The 20,373-nt window shown below is 58.5% G+C and overlaps 1 protein-coding gene across 3 annotated transcripts in view; it reads right to left on the reverse strand.

The window, feature by feature from the left end:
• RASGRF1 (Ras protein specific guanine nucleotide releasing factor 1) overlaps positions 1-20,373 on the reverse strand; it is a 90,583-nt gene that overhangs the window by 66,527 nt on the left and 3,683 nt on the right. For all 3 annotated transcript variants that reach the window (XM_046009571.1, XM_046009569.1, XM_046009570.1), the window contains exon 2: positions 4,954-5,060. In XM_046009571.1, coding sequence (XP_045865527.1) covers positions 4,954-5,060 — 107 coding nt within the window. The remainder of the gene's footprint in view (positions 1-4,953; positions 5,061-20,373) is intronic.

A 20,373-nucleotide genomic window follows, 5' to 3' on the forward strand; every position in this document is an offset into this window, starting at 1 on the left:
CCAGCATTCCTCTCCCCCCCGTGGCTGCCGCTGCCCTGTGGATGCGGGTTCCCGTGGAGCCTGGTCCTCGGCTGTGTCCGCTTGCTGGGACCGGCCTCGCTCGCTCACACACCCAGTAGCCTGGGGACCCCAGACGCGTGCCTTAGTTTGCTTATCTGTGACCTGGGGCTGTGCCAGTGAGGGACAGTTCAGCACAATAACGCATTCGCGCTGGGATTACCGTGGATCCCTCCTGTCAGAGGGCGGAGGCCCTGCTCGCCCCATCCTGAACCCCTGAATGCCTGTCCCTTCAGTGTCAGCGGCGGTCCCTGTCCCACGGGCTCTCCCTCTTCGGCACATAGGGACCTCCCGAGTCCCTCCACGTGGGGGAAAAACCCGCCCCCTCCCACCCATGCAGCAAGGGTTGTTCAGAGAGTGGCCTGTCCTCACTCGTCCCCACGTCTGTCCCCTCACTTGCTCCTAAGCTGGGGCAGCCAGGGGCGGCTGCTGGAGCCCACAGCAGTGGGGTCCCTGTCGGGGGTCACCCATGGGCTTCCCATGTGCCCAGTCTAGGGGACACTTTCCCGTCTGGCATCTTCTTACATGGCTTTCTGGTGGCCCTCAACGCGGCTGGTCAGTGGGTGCCGGGCTAGCAATGTTGGCTTTCATCACCGGCTCGGGAGCCGCACACACGTGCTCTCAGCCTCGATGATGGGAGCCCAGGCAGTTGTGCGTGGGAACAGCCTCGCATGGAGGCAGGGGTGGGGGCCCCTGGGAGGCTGAGAAAGCCTGGTCCCCTGACGGGGTCGAAGGAGGCTGACTCCTGCTGGCTTGATGGCAGCAGGGGGTGGTGGGGCGGGTGGACAGGCCCGGGGAGCAGGGCGCCCAGTGGACCTGGACGTGCCCCTGGGAAGGGTCCTGACCCCGACATCAAAGCTCCGTCCTACCCCACCCCCCCGGTCTACAGGTCAGTGAGGCTGCAAGAGTGGACTCTGCTTGGCAGGACCATTCGCCGGAGACGACTCGGCTCCCTCCAAGGATGAGTGTGAACGAGAATATTAGGTTCCGAAGTTCCTCCCACTTCCCAAGAGGATCCGTTCTCTTAACTTGCAAAGGAAACTCAGTGGAGACGGTGGGGTCTGTCTTCACGCTGCCGCACGTCTCCGCACTCCAGGGCCGTGGAATCCGAGACTCGGGTGGTTTGTCACGGACGCTGGCACTCGGCGTGGAGCAGGGTCTCCTGGGCAGCCGAGCAGGGCTGCCCCGCCTCCCCGCCCTCTGCTCCAGTAACGAGGTACCGAGCACCTCTCTGGGCAGCACTGCCTTTGGAGACTCTGACTCAGAGTTGGACAGGAACTTGGGAGCCACGGAAGACCCACGGCTTCATTTTATACGTGAAGAAACCGAGGCCTGAGAGGGGATGTGCCTTCCCCTAAATGACAGTCTGTGAGCGCGGCAGCTGGAGCTAGAACGGGGCTCCAGTCCCTGATAGCAGGAGCCGCTCGGCTCACACCCTGCGCCTTCCCTGAAGTGTGGACGGTGCACGCACGGCAGGGGGCATGCTGTGGACCCCACGGCGCTCACCTCGGTACGTACAGCGTATCTAGTACGTAAATGTAAACAGAAGCCAAATAAGGTTCGGGCAACACTGCTCCCTGCTCAACAGAGCCGTGGAACAGAGCCGTGGAACAGAGCCGTGGAACAGAGCCGGGCTCCCTCCTGACCCACGCATACACCTCACACTCACACACACTCATGATGGACTGGGCTTGAGGCTACATATGGCTCACGGTCTGCACTTTCCTCCTAGCGACACAATGCATGTAAGTCAGCCCCAGGACGGCCTCTCCTGCACCGGGTGCAAGCCCTCTGAAGCCCCAGGACCACAGATCCGATGTGCTTCCGCCCCGCTCCTCCGTGGTGCTACAGGACACAGGGGGCCTGAAGATGGGGAGACGATCTCGGTGGGCCTGACCTAATCACTCGGTTTTCTCTGCTGGTCACAGAAGGCGGAGGTCCGAGGTTTGTGGCTGCAGAACTCCGCGTTACAATTCGAGGTTTAGTGTGCGTAGACTGGAAGGTGCAGGTGTGAAGCACAAGGTGACGGGCTTCGATCTGCTCATACCGCACCTGGGAGAAAGAACCTTCCGTCCCCCCGCAAGCTCCTCACTCCCCCAGCCAGCCCCACCCACAGGCGACTCCGGCTCAGAATCCTTCGCCACAGGCGAGCTGTGCCTGTGACACGGTTTCGCGTCACTGGATTCGGACGGCGTGCCCTATTTTGCGTCTGGCTTTTCCTCCTCGGCACGCTGACTTTGATGTTCAGCGTTTTGTGACATGAGTTTGGGGCAGGTGTCTTTCCAGTGCTGGGCGGGATCGTCGCCTGGACGGACCGGGGCTTGTCCGCATGTCTGTCTGTCTGCGGACAGACACCTCGGCTCTTTCTAGTCTGGGGACCACTATACACAAAGCTGTGCACAGGACGGGTCGTGGACGGTTTTGCTTCTCTCAGATAAACACTGAAAGGTTGACATTGCTGGTCATGGAGCCGGCCCAGCCATCTGTAAATGGCTCGTTTTTTTAAGCAACTGTCTAACAGTTTTCTGAAGTGATCGAGCCCTTTTCCGCGCCTGCCTGCGTGTGTGCCTTACGGGGCCCCCCCAGCCTGGCCTCTGCTGGGTCTCCGTCACCCCCTCCAGGCGAGACTCCGGGATCTCACGGTCTCTGACACATTTTGGTATCAACGCATTTTCTAAACCAGTGCAGTCCTGGTCCTCAGAATGTACAACCGATTAGAATTCTGCCTTCTGCATCGTTTCAACACGTAGAAAGCCCCTTCCCGTCAGCAGACTCATGGGGTTCTCAGAACAGCCCTGCTCTTGGTCGCTGGTTGGGGGACGGAGGCCCAGCGGCTCTTCCTGGGTCTGGTTCTTCCGCAGTGAATCCATCCTGCACAACGCCGACAATGTCCCCAAAACTGGAGCTCTGACTGTGTCACTCCCCTGGTGTAAAATCTTCGATAGCTCCCACTGTTCACAGAGTAAAGGCCCAGCTCCCCAGCTGAGTGTTCAAGACCCATTATGACCTGATTACACGTCACCTTGCGAAAACTGCACTTTGTCTCTTCATTAATCCTGGGAGTCTCTCCCACGTCAGTGCCTTGGGGGTGGGACCTGGGCTGGGGGCCAAAGCACTCGTAGTTAAACCCATTACGCCCTTGGTCCTCTGGCTCAGGTCAAATGTCACCCTGCATCCAGCTTCCCTCACCGCCTGGCAGATGGAAGTACTGTCTCTCCCCCATGGCGCCTTGTACCTACCAGGGCCCTTGTGTACCAGAGCTAGCTGCGAACACGTCTAATGTCTTCCTCAGTGGACATGATGTCCCTGGGGGACACCTGCATCCTTCACTATCTGCCCAGCACCACAGTCAGAGCCTGACTCTGTAAGTTCATGTGTGAGTACCGGTCTCCACGGCTGGACTGGATACTCCCTGAGAACAGGGACGGACATGGCCTGACCTCAAGGTCATAGTTAGTGCTATGGCCATCATAAAGGGTTTCTGGTCAGCTGGTTTGTTCCAGGGCTCAAGGAAGCGCCCTGGTATCCATCCCCCCGCCCATCCACCCATCCACTCACTCACCCACCCACCTACCCACCATCTATCCATCCATCCATCCGTCCATCCGTCCATCCATCCATCCATCCATCCACCCACCCATCCATCCACCCACCCATCCGTCCATCCACCCACCCATCCATCCGTCCATCCATCCATCCAACCATCCACCCACCCATCCATCCATCCATCCGTCCATCCATCCATCCATCCAACCATCCACCCACCCATCCATCCATCCATCCATCCATCCATCCATCCATCCAACCATCCACCCACCCATCCATCCATCCATCCGTCTGTCCATCCGTCCATCTGTCCACCCATCCATCCGTCCATCTGTCCATCCACCCTCTCACCCATGCATCCAACCGTCCACTCACGCACGCACCATCCACGCATTGTTCATTACTATCTATCCACCATCACACGTACTCGAAACACATCCATTAGTCGTCTGTCTACCCTCCATTCATTCATCTTTCATCTTCCATTCAGCGTCCAACCTTGCATCCATCCTCATCCGTTCATTCATCCTTGATTTCTCCTGGTCCACTTGCTCATGCCCCTGCAAGCCCCGGGGATCCAAAGAATCAGACTTGGTCTCTGCCCTCAGGACGTCAGACTTAATAAGCAGATAGACGCAGAGACACAGCACTCTGCACTGAGCCGGAGAGATCACCCGTTGAAGGGGTGACTCTGGGGGTCCCTGCCCTTGGATGAGGCTTGGCTCTGTCAGGGGGTTTGCAGCCACACCCCAGCCCATAATAAGCCTGTCACTTCCCCACGACCCAGAGACTCAATCCATGGTGGGGCCCCGTTTTCTCTGCCGCATACATGGAGAGGTCTTGTCTTCTCTCTCTGTCCGGCCCCTGCGGGGAGGGCATGCCCTGAGGGGAATGAGGAGGAGCTCTGGAACCCCTGAGCTCAGAGAAGTTGAGAGATTTCCCTCGGTAGAACAGGCAACAGGCTCCGAGGAGAGACAGGAGCTGTTCCTGGTCACGCAGCAGATCCGTGGCTGTGGCTGGCTTGGAGCCCGGACGTAGGCTTTGATAGCCATAAAACCCTTGACCCCAACCGAATAGGGCTCAGCTCCCCTACTGGAAAGGAAGGAGCCAGCGCACTGAAGCCGGCGGGAGGCTGCTCCTCCGGTCTCCCTGCTCCCAGGGGCACCGGGGGCGGCACAGACCCAGAGCTCTGGGACCCAAGGGGACCCCTGCCAAGACCCCTCCTTATAGCTCGCCTTCTCCCCTCCCGTCCTCCCCTCCCCGCCCTCCCCCTCGGGGCCTGGGTCTGCTCTGGGCAGGGCCCTTGTGTTCTGCCTCTTTGGCGGCGATGGTGGGGTGGGCAAGACATACCTGGCGTGGGCGATGGCCGCCACCCACTCGTCACAGTCCTTGGCATCCTCCGTCCTCAGCTCCAGGGCTTTCTGGTTCTCGTGGCTGAAGTTAACGGTGAAGTAATGCTGCACCGAGAAGAAGACAGCTCTGGTCACCGGGGTGTCCGCGCGGCTCTCCGTCCGGCGCTCGGGGCCACACCAGCCAGGGCGACGCGGTACTGGGGCCCGTGCAAGGCCACTCCAGGTAACATTTTCAAACTCGACTAAGGCAGGCTTTGTCCATGGAACAGAGCCTATACTTAGGGCATCGTAGGAAGGAAGCAAAACCTGATTTGTCAACAAATTGCAAAAAAGCCAGTTTTAAACCACCAGGTGTGCTTGGAGGCAGGCAAAAGCGCCACGGAGGACCGCCTCTGGGATGCGGGTTCCCGCTGAGGGCTGGGCCCGTATTCCGCTCCCAGAAAGTTACTAAGCCCTCTTCCGGTCCTGGGACGAAAGCAGGGAACAGACAGGGCCCCGAGAGCACCCCCGGAAGCCCCGCTGTGGGGTGCAGGTGACTTGGACCCGCCTCAAGCCCAGGGCCAGGGGCCAGCCCCCCGCCCCCGCCGGCTCCCGGGAAACGGAGCAGCCAACGGCACACACGTCTGTTGTACTGTTCTGGTTAAGGCAGCTCAGCTGCCCGCACAATGCCCGCAGCCCAGCGGGCACACTGCTCGCTGCGGTCATCGCTGGGACGGAGGTGAGAGCAAAGGGCGGTGCGGGCAGAGAAAGCCCATCGGCTCAGCCCGGGAGTGCAGGATGGCTGCCCCGCCGGCGGAGAGCGGGTCCAGGTTTGAGGTGCGCTGGACAGGGAATGCGGGGCAGCACAGGTGTCCAGAGCGGCCCGTGTGTTCGGGGTGCGAGGGGCTGGACGGCGGGAACACGGGTGCCAGACGCACGGTGGCAGGGTCCCGGTGGCGATGCCCAGCGGGGGACGGGCTGGGAGGACAGCGTCCGTGCGTACCTCCCGTCTCGTCCTGCAGGAGGTGCGGGAGAGCCGGTGGTGGGGTGCAGAGACCAGCCGCAGGCCCGCCACTCAGAGGTGTGTCCGGGCCGCGGTGTGGCGGTGTGTCATGGAGAGGTGCTGTCCCCGTCCCTGCCCCCGCGGCGCCGGGCGGCAGGGAGCAGCCCCCGAGGTGCGGCGCGTAAACTATTTTTAGCGTCTGCTGACATTTACTGTATTTCTGTTAATTGTTAGTCTCGGTGGCGGCCACAGGGTGCGTGCGTGTGTGTGGTTGGAGAGTCAGCGTCTCTCACTTGTCTCCTAGGAAACAGAGAACTGGGGCTGTGGAACGAAATGTCAGCTACAGCCTCAAATAACTGAATTCAGAAGGCTCAGGTGGGCGCCCGCTGGCCCGCCCCGGAAGCAGCAGGAGCCCAGCACGTTCCGCCTCTCGAGAGATGAGGGACACCCCTGCGCTCATCCCCAACGAGCTCACCGGTTCCCGCCTTCGGCAGGTGGAGCAGGTGTGGTCTGTTTTGCACAGAGAGGTTGTACCACTTGCCCAGGGACACACAGCTGCAAAGACCTTCCCCAGGCACCTGCCGTCCACCCCAGGGCTTGGCGCCGGGGTGGGAAGAAAGCCCACGGAGCCCACAGACGGGTGGGACTTGGGGTCCTAACTCAGAAGCGGGGATGCTCAGCGGCACCGTGGGTTGCCTCAGGTCCCCAGGGAGGATGTCCTGGTGCTGGATGGGCCCGCCGAAGGGTCTCCTTCCCTGCCAAGCTGCCGGGGGCAGGGCAGGGGGCAGAGCAGTCTGTGCATGGGGGGGAGGGGCCGGGTGGGCGCCGTCCCTGAGCCTGGCCCTTCTGAGCTGTGGGGAGTGAGGGCCTCGCAGTCGGCCAGGCCAACGCAGTGGAGAAGCGCGACGCTGCTGGCCCCCAGACCCCAGCAACCCCGCGGCAATCCGCCTCAGCAGGAAACGAACCAAAGGCAGCAGCTTAGAAGCCTCCAGGTCTGAACTCGCCTGCAGGGACGTCGGCCTGCAGAGACCTCAGCTTTCAAGCGGCAGCTTTCTTCCCGTCAGGGCAGGATCGGCCCCCAGAGGCTCCTTCCCTGCCCCTCCCAGTCACCTCCCAGGGCGAGGCTTGCCCACCCACCCTCTACCCAGCCCACATCCTCCCGGACATGCCTGCTCCAGGCTGAGCCCGTGGCCGTGGCCGGGCTCCTCACGAGTGTCCTGCATCTCTTGTCTGTGCAGGCAGCACCCGGCCGGTGACGGGCGGCTGGAAGTCCAGGAGCACAGGCTGGTGGCAGGGCGGGTGTGGGGGCCTGGGGGTGGGCACGACCTGGACATGTCACTGCAGCTCCCGGCGAGCAGACTGGTGGTGCCGGAGGGAGCTCTGAGGAAAGCCGGGGTGTCCTCAAGCAGAGGACAAGGGGTGTGCTGGGTGGGCCGCTCGGGACCCTCTACTAGAGGGGACACTGGGGGGTCCCAGGCTCGGGCCGGGGCTCCTGACACACCTGGCCTTGCTGGGAGCACGCCCCCCCCCCCACCCAGGAGTCCCACGGATTCCCTCCCTTCCACAGGGACGCGGAGGCCAGATGCCCAGCAGTGCACAAGGTGCCCCCCGGGAGACAGTGGGTGGCTCGGGGCCCAGCAGGGCTTCTGTGGCCCCCCGTGGCCCGGGCTGCCCTGTGGGGGCCTCAGAGGGTGTGGAGATAGCGGGCTCCCTCTGTGTGTGTCCTTCCCCCGACACCTGGTCTCCATAAGCCCGGGGCCAAGTGACTAGTGCCCCCGAAGGGAGAATGAACTTCCTCCCAGCCCTCCTGAGTCACTGCGAACCCTGGCCACGGTGGGCACATGCACAAGGCTTTGCTCTGCGGGGGGAGGGGGTGAGAGGGAAGGGAGACACGGAGATAGAGACAGAGATGGGGGCGGAGAGACACAGAGACAGAGACAGAGATGCAGACAGAGATGGAGACAGAGACAGAGACGGAGACACAGAGAGAGACAGAGAGAGGAGACAGAAGGAGACAGAGGTGGAGACGGAGACGCAGACAGAGGAGAGCGGCAGAGACACAGAAACAGAGAGAGGAAGTAAAATCCGCTGGGAAAGAACGAAGGCCCCACATTCGCGAGAAAGAGTGAATTCCAGGCTCCTGGAAGACGCGAAGGAAAAGGCAGTTTGAACTGAGAAAGACGGAAGGGAAACGTTGGGCGCTCAGGCCCATGCGCAGACCGACCCCGTCAGCCGCCGGCAGGGCAGGCACAGGAAGGTGGCCAGTCCCCTGTACGCGTGACCCAGTGTCCCGTGGGGGTACAGGCACCTGTACCGTGGGTGACCGCCCTCTCACAGAGGGGCTGTGGTTGGAGAGGTGAGGTGGGCCCTGCAGGGCTGTGCCCGGGCTCCCCAGTCACCCAGGGTTCTCTTCACAGCAACGGCCCAGGGGACCCAGAGTTAAGAGGGGCAAGTGGCCTCCTGGTCAGAGAAAGGGCACTGGACGTGGAGTCTGACCACGGTGCGGCTGCGGTGGCTGCGGCCCTTCCTCTGGGATGCTCAGGCCCCTCCGCCGTGAAGTGGGTCTTGGGCGGACACACCGGGCTCTGGGTCTTCCTGAGTTCCACGCGCTCTCTCCGCACCTGCACAATCAGGTGTCCATCCACGGCTCCGTCTCCCTGCCTGTCCATCCATGGCTCCACCCACCTACCCATCTCTCCACCTGTCTACTGGGAGGGAGAGACCCAGCCAGGAAGAGAGCGTGTGCTCTGTGTCTTTCTCCAGGGCTCTGGATAGGCTCGGGATGGTTCCTCGTCTCTCCCAACAGCCTTCAGGAGGCTCTGGGCATCCTCTGGCTCAGCCCCTGTTGGCTGTGCAGTCCACACAAGGGACATCCCTTGGACATCTGGCTCTGGTGGTCAGGGGCTTGTGGTTCTGGGTCCCACAGGACTAAAGCAACTGGAGAGACAGTTCATGGCAGGCTCCCTCCCTGGGGCGCTGCCCAGACAGCAGACGGAAAGCCACCCCCAGGCTTCCTGTGGCCACTGCGTTAGGATGAGGGGAGAGAGCTGTTTCACCTGGAAACATGGAAGCCAACACAGCCAAGCAGAATAAGGAAACAGAGGATTATGCTCCCAATGAAAGAATAAGATAAAACTCTAGAAAAATACCTTCATGAAACCGAGACCGGTAATTTACCTGATAAAGAGTTCAAAGTCAAGGTCACAGAGCAGCTCACTGATGTCAGGAGAAGAACAGATGGACAGAGAGCATGTCAACAGAGAGAAACCATGAGAAGGTACTAAACAGAAGTCACAGAGTGAAGAATACAAAACTGAACTGGAGGGTCGCCTGGGTGGCTCGGTGGGTTGAAGCCTCTGCCTTTGGCTCGGGTCGTGGTCTCGGGGTCCTGGGATCGAGCCCCACATCGGGCTCTCTGCTCCGCGGGGAGCCTGCTTCCTCCTCTCTCTCTGCCTGCCTCTCTGTCTAGTTGTGATTTCTCTCTGTCAGATAAATAAAAAACAAAACAAAACAAAACAAAAACCAAAAAAAAACTGAACTGGAAAAAAAGTGCATAAAGGGCTTCAACAGCAGAGCAGATGAAGCGGAAGAAAGGATCAGTCAGCTGAAGACAGGGCAGGGAGCACACTCTAAAACAGAGCAGTGAAAAGAATAAAGAATTTAAAAAACCAAAGACCGCTCAAGAGGCCTATGGAAAAACATTAAGGGAAACAACGTTTGCATAATAAAGGTGCCAGGAAGAGAAGAAAACTTCTGTCCCCCAGAAAGCCACAGAAAATGTATTTAAAGAAATAATGGCTGAGAATGGCCCTGACCTGGGGAAGGAAACACACACCCAGGCCTGGGAAGCGTAGAGAGTCCCAAATAACACGAACCCCAGGAGACCCACACCGTGACACATCATAATAGAAACCTCAAAAGTTAAAGATAAGGAGGACCTTCAAGGCATCCAGAGAAAACAACTCCAAGGGATTCCCATAAAACTATCAGAAGAGTTTTCAGCAGAAACTGTGCAGGCCAGAGGGAGCAGCAGGATATATTCAAGTGTTGAAGGGAAAAAAACTTCCAACCAGGACTACTCCACCTGGGAGGGTCATTGTTCAGAACGGAGGGGGAGAGAAAGTTTTTCAGACAAGTAGGAGCTAAGGGAGTTCACCACCATGGAGCAGGACTATGAGAGCCATTAAAGGGACTTCCTGAAGCTGAAAAGAAAGGGTCTTTACTCGGAACAAGAGCACAAATGAGGGGTGCCTGGGTGGCTCAGTGGGTTAAGCCTCTGCCTTCGGCTCAGGTCATGATCTCAGGGTCCTGGGATCGAGCCCTGCATCAGGCTCTCTGCTCAGCAAGGAGCCTGCTTCCTCCTCCCTCTCTGCCTGCCTCTCTGCCTACTTGTCATCTCTGTCAAATAAATAAATAAAATATTTAAAAAAAAGAGCATAAATGACAGCACGAATCTCACTGGCGAAGGTCAGCATGTTGTAAAGGCTCATCCCTCGTAAAGCCAGCAGGACAGTTAGAGGTAGAAGCAATAAACATGACTATGACTACAACAATTAGCTAAGGGACACACAACATAAGAAGATGTAAAATGTGACATCAAAGTGTAAGATGTAGGGATAGTGAGAAGAAATGCAAAGTTTCAGAATGTGTTTGCACTTAACTTGCTATCGACTTCAAACAGATTGGGGCACACACACAGACACAGACAGACAGACAGACACACACAGACAGACACAGACACACAGACACAGACAGACAGACACACACACACAGACAAAGACACACAGACACAGACAGACAGACACACACACACAGACAAAGACACACAGACACAGACAAAAACACAGACACACACAGACAGACAGACACACACACAAAGACACACAGACACAGACACACACAGACAGACACACACACAGACAAAGAGACACAGACACACACAGACAGACAGACACACACACAAAGACACACACACAGACACAGACACAGACACACAGACACAGATACACACAGACAGACAGACACACACACAGACAGACACAGACACACACACAAAGACACACACACAGACAAAGACACACAGACACAGACACAGACAGACACACACACACAAAGACACACAGACACAGACAAAAACACACAGACAAAGACACACAGACACAGACACACACAGACAGACACACACACACAGACAAAGACACACAGACACAGACACACACAGACAGACAGACACACACACAGACAGAGACACACAGACACACACACACAGACAAAGACACACACACACAGACAAAGACACACAGACAGACACATACACAAAGACACACAGACACAGACACACACACAGACACAGACAGACAGACAGACACACACAAAGACACACAGACACAGACACACACAGACAGACACACAGACACAGACACACACAGACACACAGACACACACACAAAGACACACAGACACAGACACACACAGACAGACACACACACAGACACAGACACACAGACACACACACAACACACACACACAGACACACACACAGACAAAGACACACAGACACAGAAAAAGACACACAGACACACACACAGACAAAGACACACAGACACAGACAAAGACACACAGACAGACACACACACAGACAAAGACACACAGACACAGACACACACAGACACACACACAGACACAGACAGACAGACACACACACAAAGACACACAGACACAGACAGACACACACAGACACAGACACACACACACAGACAAAGACACACAGACACAGACACACACACAGACACACAGACAGAAAGACACACACACAGACACACACACAGACACACATAGACAGAAAGACACACACAGACAGACACAGACAAAGATACACAGACACACACAGACAGACATACACACACACAAAGACACACAGACAGACACAGACACACATAGACAGACAGACACACAGACAAAGATACACAGACACAGACACACACACACACAGACACACCTCATTTTATTGTACTTTGCTTTACTGCACTTCACAGCTATTGCATTTTTCCAAAGTAAAGGTCTGTGACAACCCACATTAACCATTTTTCCAGCAGCATTTGCTCACCCTGTGTCTCTGTGTCACCTTTTGGTAATTCTTGCAGTATTTCCAGCTTTTCACTATTGTTAAACTTGTGACGGTGCTCTGGGGTCAGCAGTTCTGACTTGCTGCAGGGTCAGATGGTGGTTAGCGTTTTTTAGCAATAAAGCATGTTTAGTATCTGGAAGGCACACTGCTTTTGTATACATCGTGCTGCCGCACACTGAACAGATGACACCATAGGGCAAACATGACTTCAATGTGCGTGGGAAACTGAAACATTTATTTGACTTGCCTTGTTGTGATATCCGCTCTATTGTAGGGGTCTGGGACCGAACCCCCAGCTGCTGTGAGGTGCGCTGATGCCTGTGAGCCACATGGGAACCACAAAGCAAAACCTGTAGCTGATATACAAGTGTAAGTGAGATAGAAATCTAAACATAACACTAAAGAAAGGCATCGAACCACAAGGGAAGAGAGCAAGAAAAGAAGCAGCAGAAATACGAAACATCCGGAAAACACTGAAGAAGATGGCAATAAGTACTCAGCTACTGTAAGACCTCTAAGTGTAAACGGACTAGATTCTCCAACCAAAAGACACAGAGTGGCTGAATGGATCCCCGCAAAAAACAAGACCCGTCTGTATGCAGCCTGTAAGAGGTCAGGACATACAGACATAAGAACACGCGGACTGAAAGTGAAGGGACGGGAAGAGATGCTTCACGCAGGTGGAAACCCAGAGAAAGCCGGCGTAGCTGCACTTACATCAGACCGAACTCTTCAAAATAGTCTGCCATAGCAGACACAGGTGGGCGTTACCGATGACCAAGGGGTTCATCCAGCAGGAAGGTCTGTAAATATTTATGTCCTCAACAGAACTGCCCCGAGACAGATAAAGTAAATACTAAAGACCTAGAAAGAGAAACCTGCAGCAATACAAGAACTCAGGGACACTAACACCCCACCTGCGTCGGCAGGCAGCGCCTCCAGACAGAAAACCGACAAGGAAACTGTGGCCTTACAGGACCCGTTAGACCAAATGCACTTGACAGCTCTGCACAGAACATTCCGCCCCAAACCAGCAGCAAACACACTCTTGTCAAGTGCGCATGGAACATTCTCCAGGGGAGAACATACGTGAGGCCACGAGACAAGTCTCAGTGAATTGAAGAAGACTGAGCGCATACTGAGCGTCTTTCCAGACACCGCAATGGTGTGATGCTGGGAATCAACTGCAAAAGAAAACTGGAGAAAAAATCCCAAATACATTGAGATGAAGTACTACTGAACAAATGGATCCACGAGGAAATCCAAGAGGACAAAAACTCCTGAGACGAACGAAAGTGAAGATACAACACGTCAAAATCTGTAGGGTGCAGCAAAAGCAGTTCCAGGAGGGAAATTCGTAATGAGACAAGAAACAAGACAAACTCAAGTAAACAATGAAACTTTGCACCTAAGGAGCTAGAAAAAGAGGAATGAGCACAGCCCGACATCCGCGGAAGGAAGGAGACAGTAAAGGTCAGGACAGAAATAAGTGGAAATTCAGACTAAAAAGGCGACAGAAAAAAATCAATGAAAATGGTTGTTTGAAAACATAGATAAAATGGATAAACCGTTAACTGGACTCAGTAGGAAAAAGAGAGAAGGCTCAAATCAAGAAAACTAGGAATCAGAGAGCAGAAGTCACAACTGGTACCGAAGACGTACCAGGGTTCACGAGAGACCACGGTGTGCAATTACACGCCAGCAAATCGGACGACTTAGGAACACCGGATAAATGCCGAGAAACATGCAGTCTCCCGAGACTGAATCATGAAGAAATAGAAAATCTGAACGGGCCAGTCGCAGTAAGGAGACTGATTCAGTAATCAAACCCTCCCGACACAAAATGTCCAGGGCCAGCCCGCTTCCCTGGTGGGTGCTCCCAGACACGGAGAGATTTTCACACCAGTTCATCTCAAACTCTGAGCAAAACACTGAAGGGAGGTGAATGCTTCCAAACTCAATTTCCCAGGCCAGCATTACCCTGATACCGAAACCAAACAAGGACACCGCACACAAAAAGAGAAAATTGCAGGCCAATGTCCCTATGAACCTACATACAAAAATCCTCGACAAAAGATTAGCAAACTAAGTCAAGAACACGTTGAAAGGATCATATACCGTGATTGAGTAGGATCTGTTCCAGGGATGCAAGGACAGTTCAACATCCACAGACCCATCAATGTCATATGTCATGTCGACAGAATGAGGATAAAAATCAGATGACCATCTCCATGGACGCAGAAAAGCCCTCGACAAAATTCAACATCCATTTATGATAAAACTCTTAAGAAAGGAGGGTGACAGGGGCCATACCTCTGCTAACAAAGGCCATATATGAAAAACCCACAGCCAACATCAGACGAACAGTGACTCTGGGTCCCACCAGAGCTCAAGACGGTCCCACAGCCTCAGATGGTGTCAGACAGACCCCAAGTCACCTTGGAAGCTGAGCCACCCCCGGGCCTCCCCAGAATGACCAGGTTGTGAAGAGGCAAGTGTCGGCCCCGGCAGGGCTGCAGACTGGACAGCGGACGTCCTGGGGTCACGTGATGACAGTGGGACCACATCTCGGGTGCACCCAGAATGATGCCCGACCAAGGAGGATGCCCTCGAGGCTTCTCAGGGTCCGCAGGACCAGAACGAAACGGGGCCTTGGCAGGACCATGGACAGGACCCGAGTCGCACTTGCCATGACTGCATGACCACGTGGTCATGCAGGATGGCTCCCTGGGCAGAAGAGCAGCACGATTCCGGAATTCACCATGGGGACCCCCGGGAACTCTCTGCAGCAACATAGAGCCACACCCGTGGCCCCCCAGGGTCCTGGGCAGGATCAGGACTCACACCCTGCCGGGTACATCAGGGAAGCAGGATAAACTCAGAAACAGATCTGGGGCTGCCTCTGGGAGTCCGTTCCTGTCTGAACCCCAAGAGGCCCCTGAGCTGCTGGAATGACCCAGGATGGCAGCAGGAGCCGCAGAACCCACCGGTGGACACACCTGACTTTGTTATGGGAGCGAGGCTCGTGGATCGACCCCGAGGCGCGACAGATACCCAGCACAGAGCAGCGCCTACCCCTGCGTGAGGTCGGGGCCGTGTGCCTTGACTTGAGGCCCCCTCAGGAGTTCCATGACAGGTCCGGGAGCACACGGGGCGTCCAGGCCAGACTGCTCCCACAGAGCACTGGTCGCTGTGTCCCTGTCCCCATGGGTCTCCCCCATGGCTGGACCCCGCGTTCTCATGGGATTGGTCTGGGTGCACCCATGCATCTCCCGGGGACTTGGAGGGGCAGCCAAGCCCCAGAACCACTCATGTCGACCTTCACCTGCCCCCAGCAGGTTACAGGGGATGGATCCAGAAAGGAGACCTGTGAGGGCCGGGCTCACCGGCAGGACCGCGCACTGCCCTGGGCATGGTGCCAGGACCAGGAGCACACAGCTGGTTTCGGTCATGGAAAGTGATGTTCTTCCCGCTTTTGCTCTCTGCCTGAGTGACTTCTCCTGCATGACTCTGACCCGTGTCCCCACGGAGCCGGACACCGGCCCCCTCACAGCTCAGTGACAAACACAGGGCCTCCGGGAAGGCCGGGTGCCCCTCCTAACCAGAGCTTAGCTCACCTCCTTTGTGCTCCCCCTGCGCTGCCGGGCACGCGGCCACGTGTTCCCATGGCCCTGCCCCTTGCCCGGCAGAGCCACGATCCGCTTGCTCTGCGACGACCTTCTGTGCTCTTTCCCAGGAGCTCGGAGAGGCTCAGTCTGGGCCGCAGGGCTTGTGTCCCTCCTCAGACCCATGAGAGCAGAACACGGGGGCCGAGGGACGGGGCAGGGCATGGGTTTTGGGCACCGGGATTTTTAAGAGCCCCCCAGCCGGTTCTGATGCTCCCCCAGAGCTGGGGACCCCGAGGGGAGCGGCGCCCGTGGCAGAAGCACTTCTCCCAGAGGGCAGCCCCGGAGCAGCGGTGGACATGTGCCCCGGGTCACACCCCAGGTCCCCAGCTGTTTGGACCAGTGACATGGAGAGGCGTGAGCCATGACCTGTGTGTGGTGGAGGCCAAGACCAAGAAAGAAGACCGAGAAGGACGCAGAAGTGGCTTAGAGAGAGGCGGGGGCGGGGGGCCGTCAGACTAGGGGGGCGGGCAGGGAGCTGGTTGCTGGTCCTGGCCGTGGAGGCCGGGCACGCGGTTTTGGCACGTGTTCCCTTAATTCCCGCTGCAGGTGTCCCGAGGGGGTCCTCCCCGTCGCCTAAGCTGCTCTGAACCAGCTCCTTCCTTTCCACCCAGTGATCTCCGACCGAGAAATGCCCCCAAGCTTGGCACTGTGCCTTGGCCTGGGCACAGGGCAGCCTCCATTTGCTGGATGGGTGACTGGACACATTTGTCACCGCGGCACAGGGCCTCGCTTATTAATTGGTGGCAGCAAAACCACGAAGCAGGTGACACTTTGCTTCTCAGGCTCAGGCCGTGGCGCTGGCAGGGCGGGGCGGGGGCGGAGCCTGGCTTCCCGCGATCCTGTCGAGGACTCTTCAGGGAGACCTGGAGGCCCACTCGCCTCGCTCGGCAAGGCTCTGAGCATTCCTGCAATGCAGGGACCTTCCTGGGGCGTTTTCTGCCACGGAGTCCTTCTGTTTCCAGCTTCTGGAAGATCGACCCGCATTCCAAAAAACCCGTGTTCTGGAGAGTTCACCTGGCGCCCCTCGGTTTAGAGACTGCTGACCTCGGTTCACACGGGTCACTTATTACCTGGCCTCGGGGTCTTTGCGACCTCTCCGCTGAGCGTCTGCCGCACCGGTTGTTTGAAACAGACCACGTGAGGGCTCATGGCTCACGAAAGTGCTCCGTCTCGGGTAAGTCACTCCAGCCCGTGGTCCATGGCCACAGAGGTGCCGCGTGGCTGCTCCTGTGGGAACCTCTTCCGACCCAGTCCCACGGCTCGCGACGCTCGTTGAATGCGGAGCGAGCCCCAGGCCGGCCCGGGTGCCCTTCGGCTTCCATCGCACACCCGCCGGGACGAAGCTCCGGGGGAAGGCCGGGCCCTGCAGCTGGGCCACAGGCTCCAGGAGCCCCCGCAACTCCCGCACCCCATCCTGCGTGTCCCCCTCGTGGAGCTTCCATGATGCCCCCGGGCCAGCGGGTCCCTCGGACCCTGGACTTTCCTTGGCAGCGGCGCAGGCCGCCTGGGGCGGTCACTGTCTGTTCCCGGCCAGGCTGTCTCCTCGATGGACTTGTCCTCGCTGCTTTGGGGGAAACCGGTGGCCGACGGCTGGTCCCGACACCGGCCGGGGATGACAGAGTCACTGAGCGCAAGGAAACGGGAGGCCTGGCTTGGACCTGCCCCTTCCCGTGGCTCCCACGCGGCCACTGTGCAGGAGCCCTGCTGTGTCCCCGCTGCTCTGTGTGTGTACGAGCTGGGCGGCCTCGCTGCGCACAGCCGCGGAGCTGCAGGACACCGCGGGACGGCGGGAGATGGCGGGGCCCGCGGGCTCTGCAGTCGGGCGTCAGAGGGTCGGCGTTCGCCCGTGGCATCTGCATGCCGGCCACATGACGTGCCTTGTCCCCTGGCCGGAGTGGGCCACTTCCGGGGGAGCCTCGGGGCCGCCAGGGAGCTGCGCTCACCCCTCCCCTCAGCTGGGGTGACCGCGGAGGCTGGTGTCAGGACGAATCTCCATCAGCCCGGCTCCCGGCAAGCCCCACGCCCCCCGCACAGCTCGTCGAACACGAACCAGAAACAGGCTCACCGTGTTAATGCTGGTCCTGGTTGTCACTGCCGCTTAACACAGCCCATCCTGACAAGCGCACTGCGAGGGTCCACCCCCTAAGTCCTGCTGAGGGGTGACGGCCACCTGCCGCTGCAGTCACAGGGAGAGAGGGACACCGGCGGGTGGCCCTGAGAGATTGGGGGGCTGGTGCGGCCGCCAACGACAAGAGAGGCTCCCCGGGGCCAAGCCTGCTTCGACGTTTCCGAAGGGGAAACAGAGGTGGGAGTCACCACCCCATCCTCGCGTCCAGGGCCAGGGCCTGGTGTTGGTGCTCCGAGCCCACCAAGGGCCCCCGGGACCCGCACCACGGCTCCACCGAGCAGGAGTCTGGGCACAGACGGGAAAGCGGGGCCGGAAGGGCCTCCCTTTGGGACGAGCCCCACGGTGTGGGGCAAGGGGTTCACAGCCTGCAGAACAGGGATGGGGGGAGGCTCTGTTAAACTCTCACAGACAGGCCAGCTGAGGCTTGGGGAGCCTGACGACCTTCCCCCCCTAAGAGGGGCCGGGGTCCAAAGCCCGTCCGTGTGGCCGGAAACCCTTGCTGCTAGAGGCGAATAACTCACCCCCTGGCGAGTGGGCTTCGCGTCTGAAGGGCTGTGAACTCCTCCGTGGGAGGGTGTGGGCAGTGGGAGTGTCCAAGGGCACGACAGGTGCCCTCACGGAGGCCTCTGGGCGTGGGCGGCCGTCCGGTCCCCTCGGGTGCAGACTTCACCGGCGCTCCTGCACACACGCCAGGGGCTGAGTTCCGTTCCCGGCCGCGTGCACACAGGCGCCGGCTCCAGGCTCCCCCGGATCTTGGGGAAACCAGACTGTGGGGTGCGGATGCCTGTCTTTTAGGTCTTCCCTTGATGCTCATGGGATCGGACTTGCCAGGCTCTGACCCAGGCAGAAACCAGAGCTCCTTCACACAAGTCGCTGGAGTGGCAGCGACGGACTTTGAGGTGCTGTGATGCTCTGTTTTCCTGGCGGGGGACGGCACAGCAACCCCCCCCCCCGCGGTCGGTGGAGGAGGGCTTGGGTTCTGGAGCCACCTGCCCGCTGGGCCCCACAGGCTCCGGTGCCTCAAGCAAGTTGCCTGACAGCGCTGAGCCTCAGTGTTGCTGTCTCGAAAACGGGTGAGCAGGGACAAGCTCCCAGGGCTGCTGGGAGGACTCGGGAGTGCTCGCGCAGAGCAGGCACTCTGGTGCTCAGTAAACTGCTTTTTTGTTCCTCTGTATTTATGGGTCTAGGGACGTAGGAGTCCGTCCTGCCCAGCCGGATGGCGGGGCCTGCGGTGATACCGGAGTCTGTGCCGTAAAGACCCGGTTCCTTCGCCCAATTGGGGCTCCGGCCCCTCTCATCGGCTGTCAGCTACAACCACCCATGTCTCTGCCTCAGCTGGCGCCCCCCCACTGCTCTCCTGCACCTGGAAATTCATGGTCATTGCGGACTGTGACCACAGTGAGGAGGAAAAAAGCCTGGGGTCCATGGGCAGGAGGCGGAGGCTGGGACCTCGGGGGTGGGGAGGACGAGGTCACTGACTTGCATGGGGTGGGAGGTCCTTCCAAGGAGAGGAAGCAGGTGCTAAGGCCCTGAGGTAAGGAAAAAGCGGCCTGTGTAGGGCGAGGAAGAGCAGGACGGGAAGGTGAATCAGGGCTCGCAGAAGGGCAGAAAGCAGCTCCTGGGGATCCCCGGGACGGATCCCATCTTTCCCTGAAGGCAGTGGGAGCCACGGTGGCTCTGAGAGGCTTGCTGTGGTGACTGGAGGTGTGCCCGCCAGGGGAAGGTCCCTTGGGCGGGGGCTGTGCAGAGGGCACGAGAGTGCAGGAGGTGGGACCCCGTCAGAGTGTTGGGCAAGCCCCACGGGGAGCCCAGGCAGGGGCGGGGAGGGAGACTGGCCAGCACCTGGCCATCGCTGCAGGGGTACACCTGGGAGGGCTCCCCACCCAGCCCCCAGCGGCTCTCTGAGGACATCGCTCTCTTCCCCCGCAGCCATAGGACCTAGCAGAGCCCAGGTCCCCAGAGCCCAATGTGCGCCGCACAGAAAAAGGCAGTGAGATCTCAGCATGGCCTCACGCCTGCGCGGTCCGGAACCACCTTCCCAGCACCATCACCGAGCAGACCGGCGGTGACCTGGTATCTCCTTGTCCCAATTAAGGTATAATTACCGAGCCTCTTCAACCTCCTTTCAGCTCTAGAAACGTTTGGGGGAGGGAACAGTTAATCCTGGGGGCCTTGCTGCTGCGGGGGGCCACGTCGGGAAGGCGGAGCCTCTCCGGGAGGTACAAGCTGCCGCAGTGAGTCCCCAGGCCCCGACCGAGGGGTGCTGTTTTAGCAAAACCTTATCCCCCTCGGTTCAGGTTTGTGTTTCTCTGATTGGCTGAGGGGTGGAACGTGCTGGAGCAACGGGAGGGCGTGCTTTGTGATGAAGGCAGGGTGGCTGCGGACTGAGAGAGCCCGGGAAGGAGTCTCACGTCAGCCACCGCCCGGGGCGGCCCCGAAACGGTTTCCTTTTCTGTACGCGGGATGGGAAGTCAGCCTGGAGCCAGCAGGGCCCAGGTGCCCTGGAGTGGCCA

The sequence above is a fragment of the Meles meles genome, chromosome 6, assembly GCF_922984935.1.
Source record: "Meles meles chromosome 6, mMelMel3.1 paternal haplotype, whole genome shotgun sequence".
NCBI classification, from domain to species: domain Eukaryota; kingdom Metazoa; phylum Chordata; class Mammalia; order Carnivora; family Mustelidae; genus Meles; species Meles meles.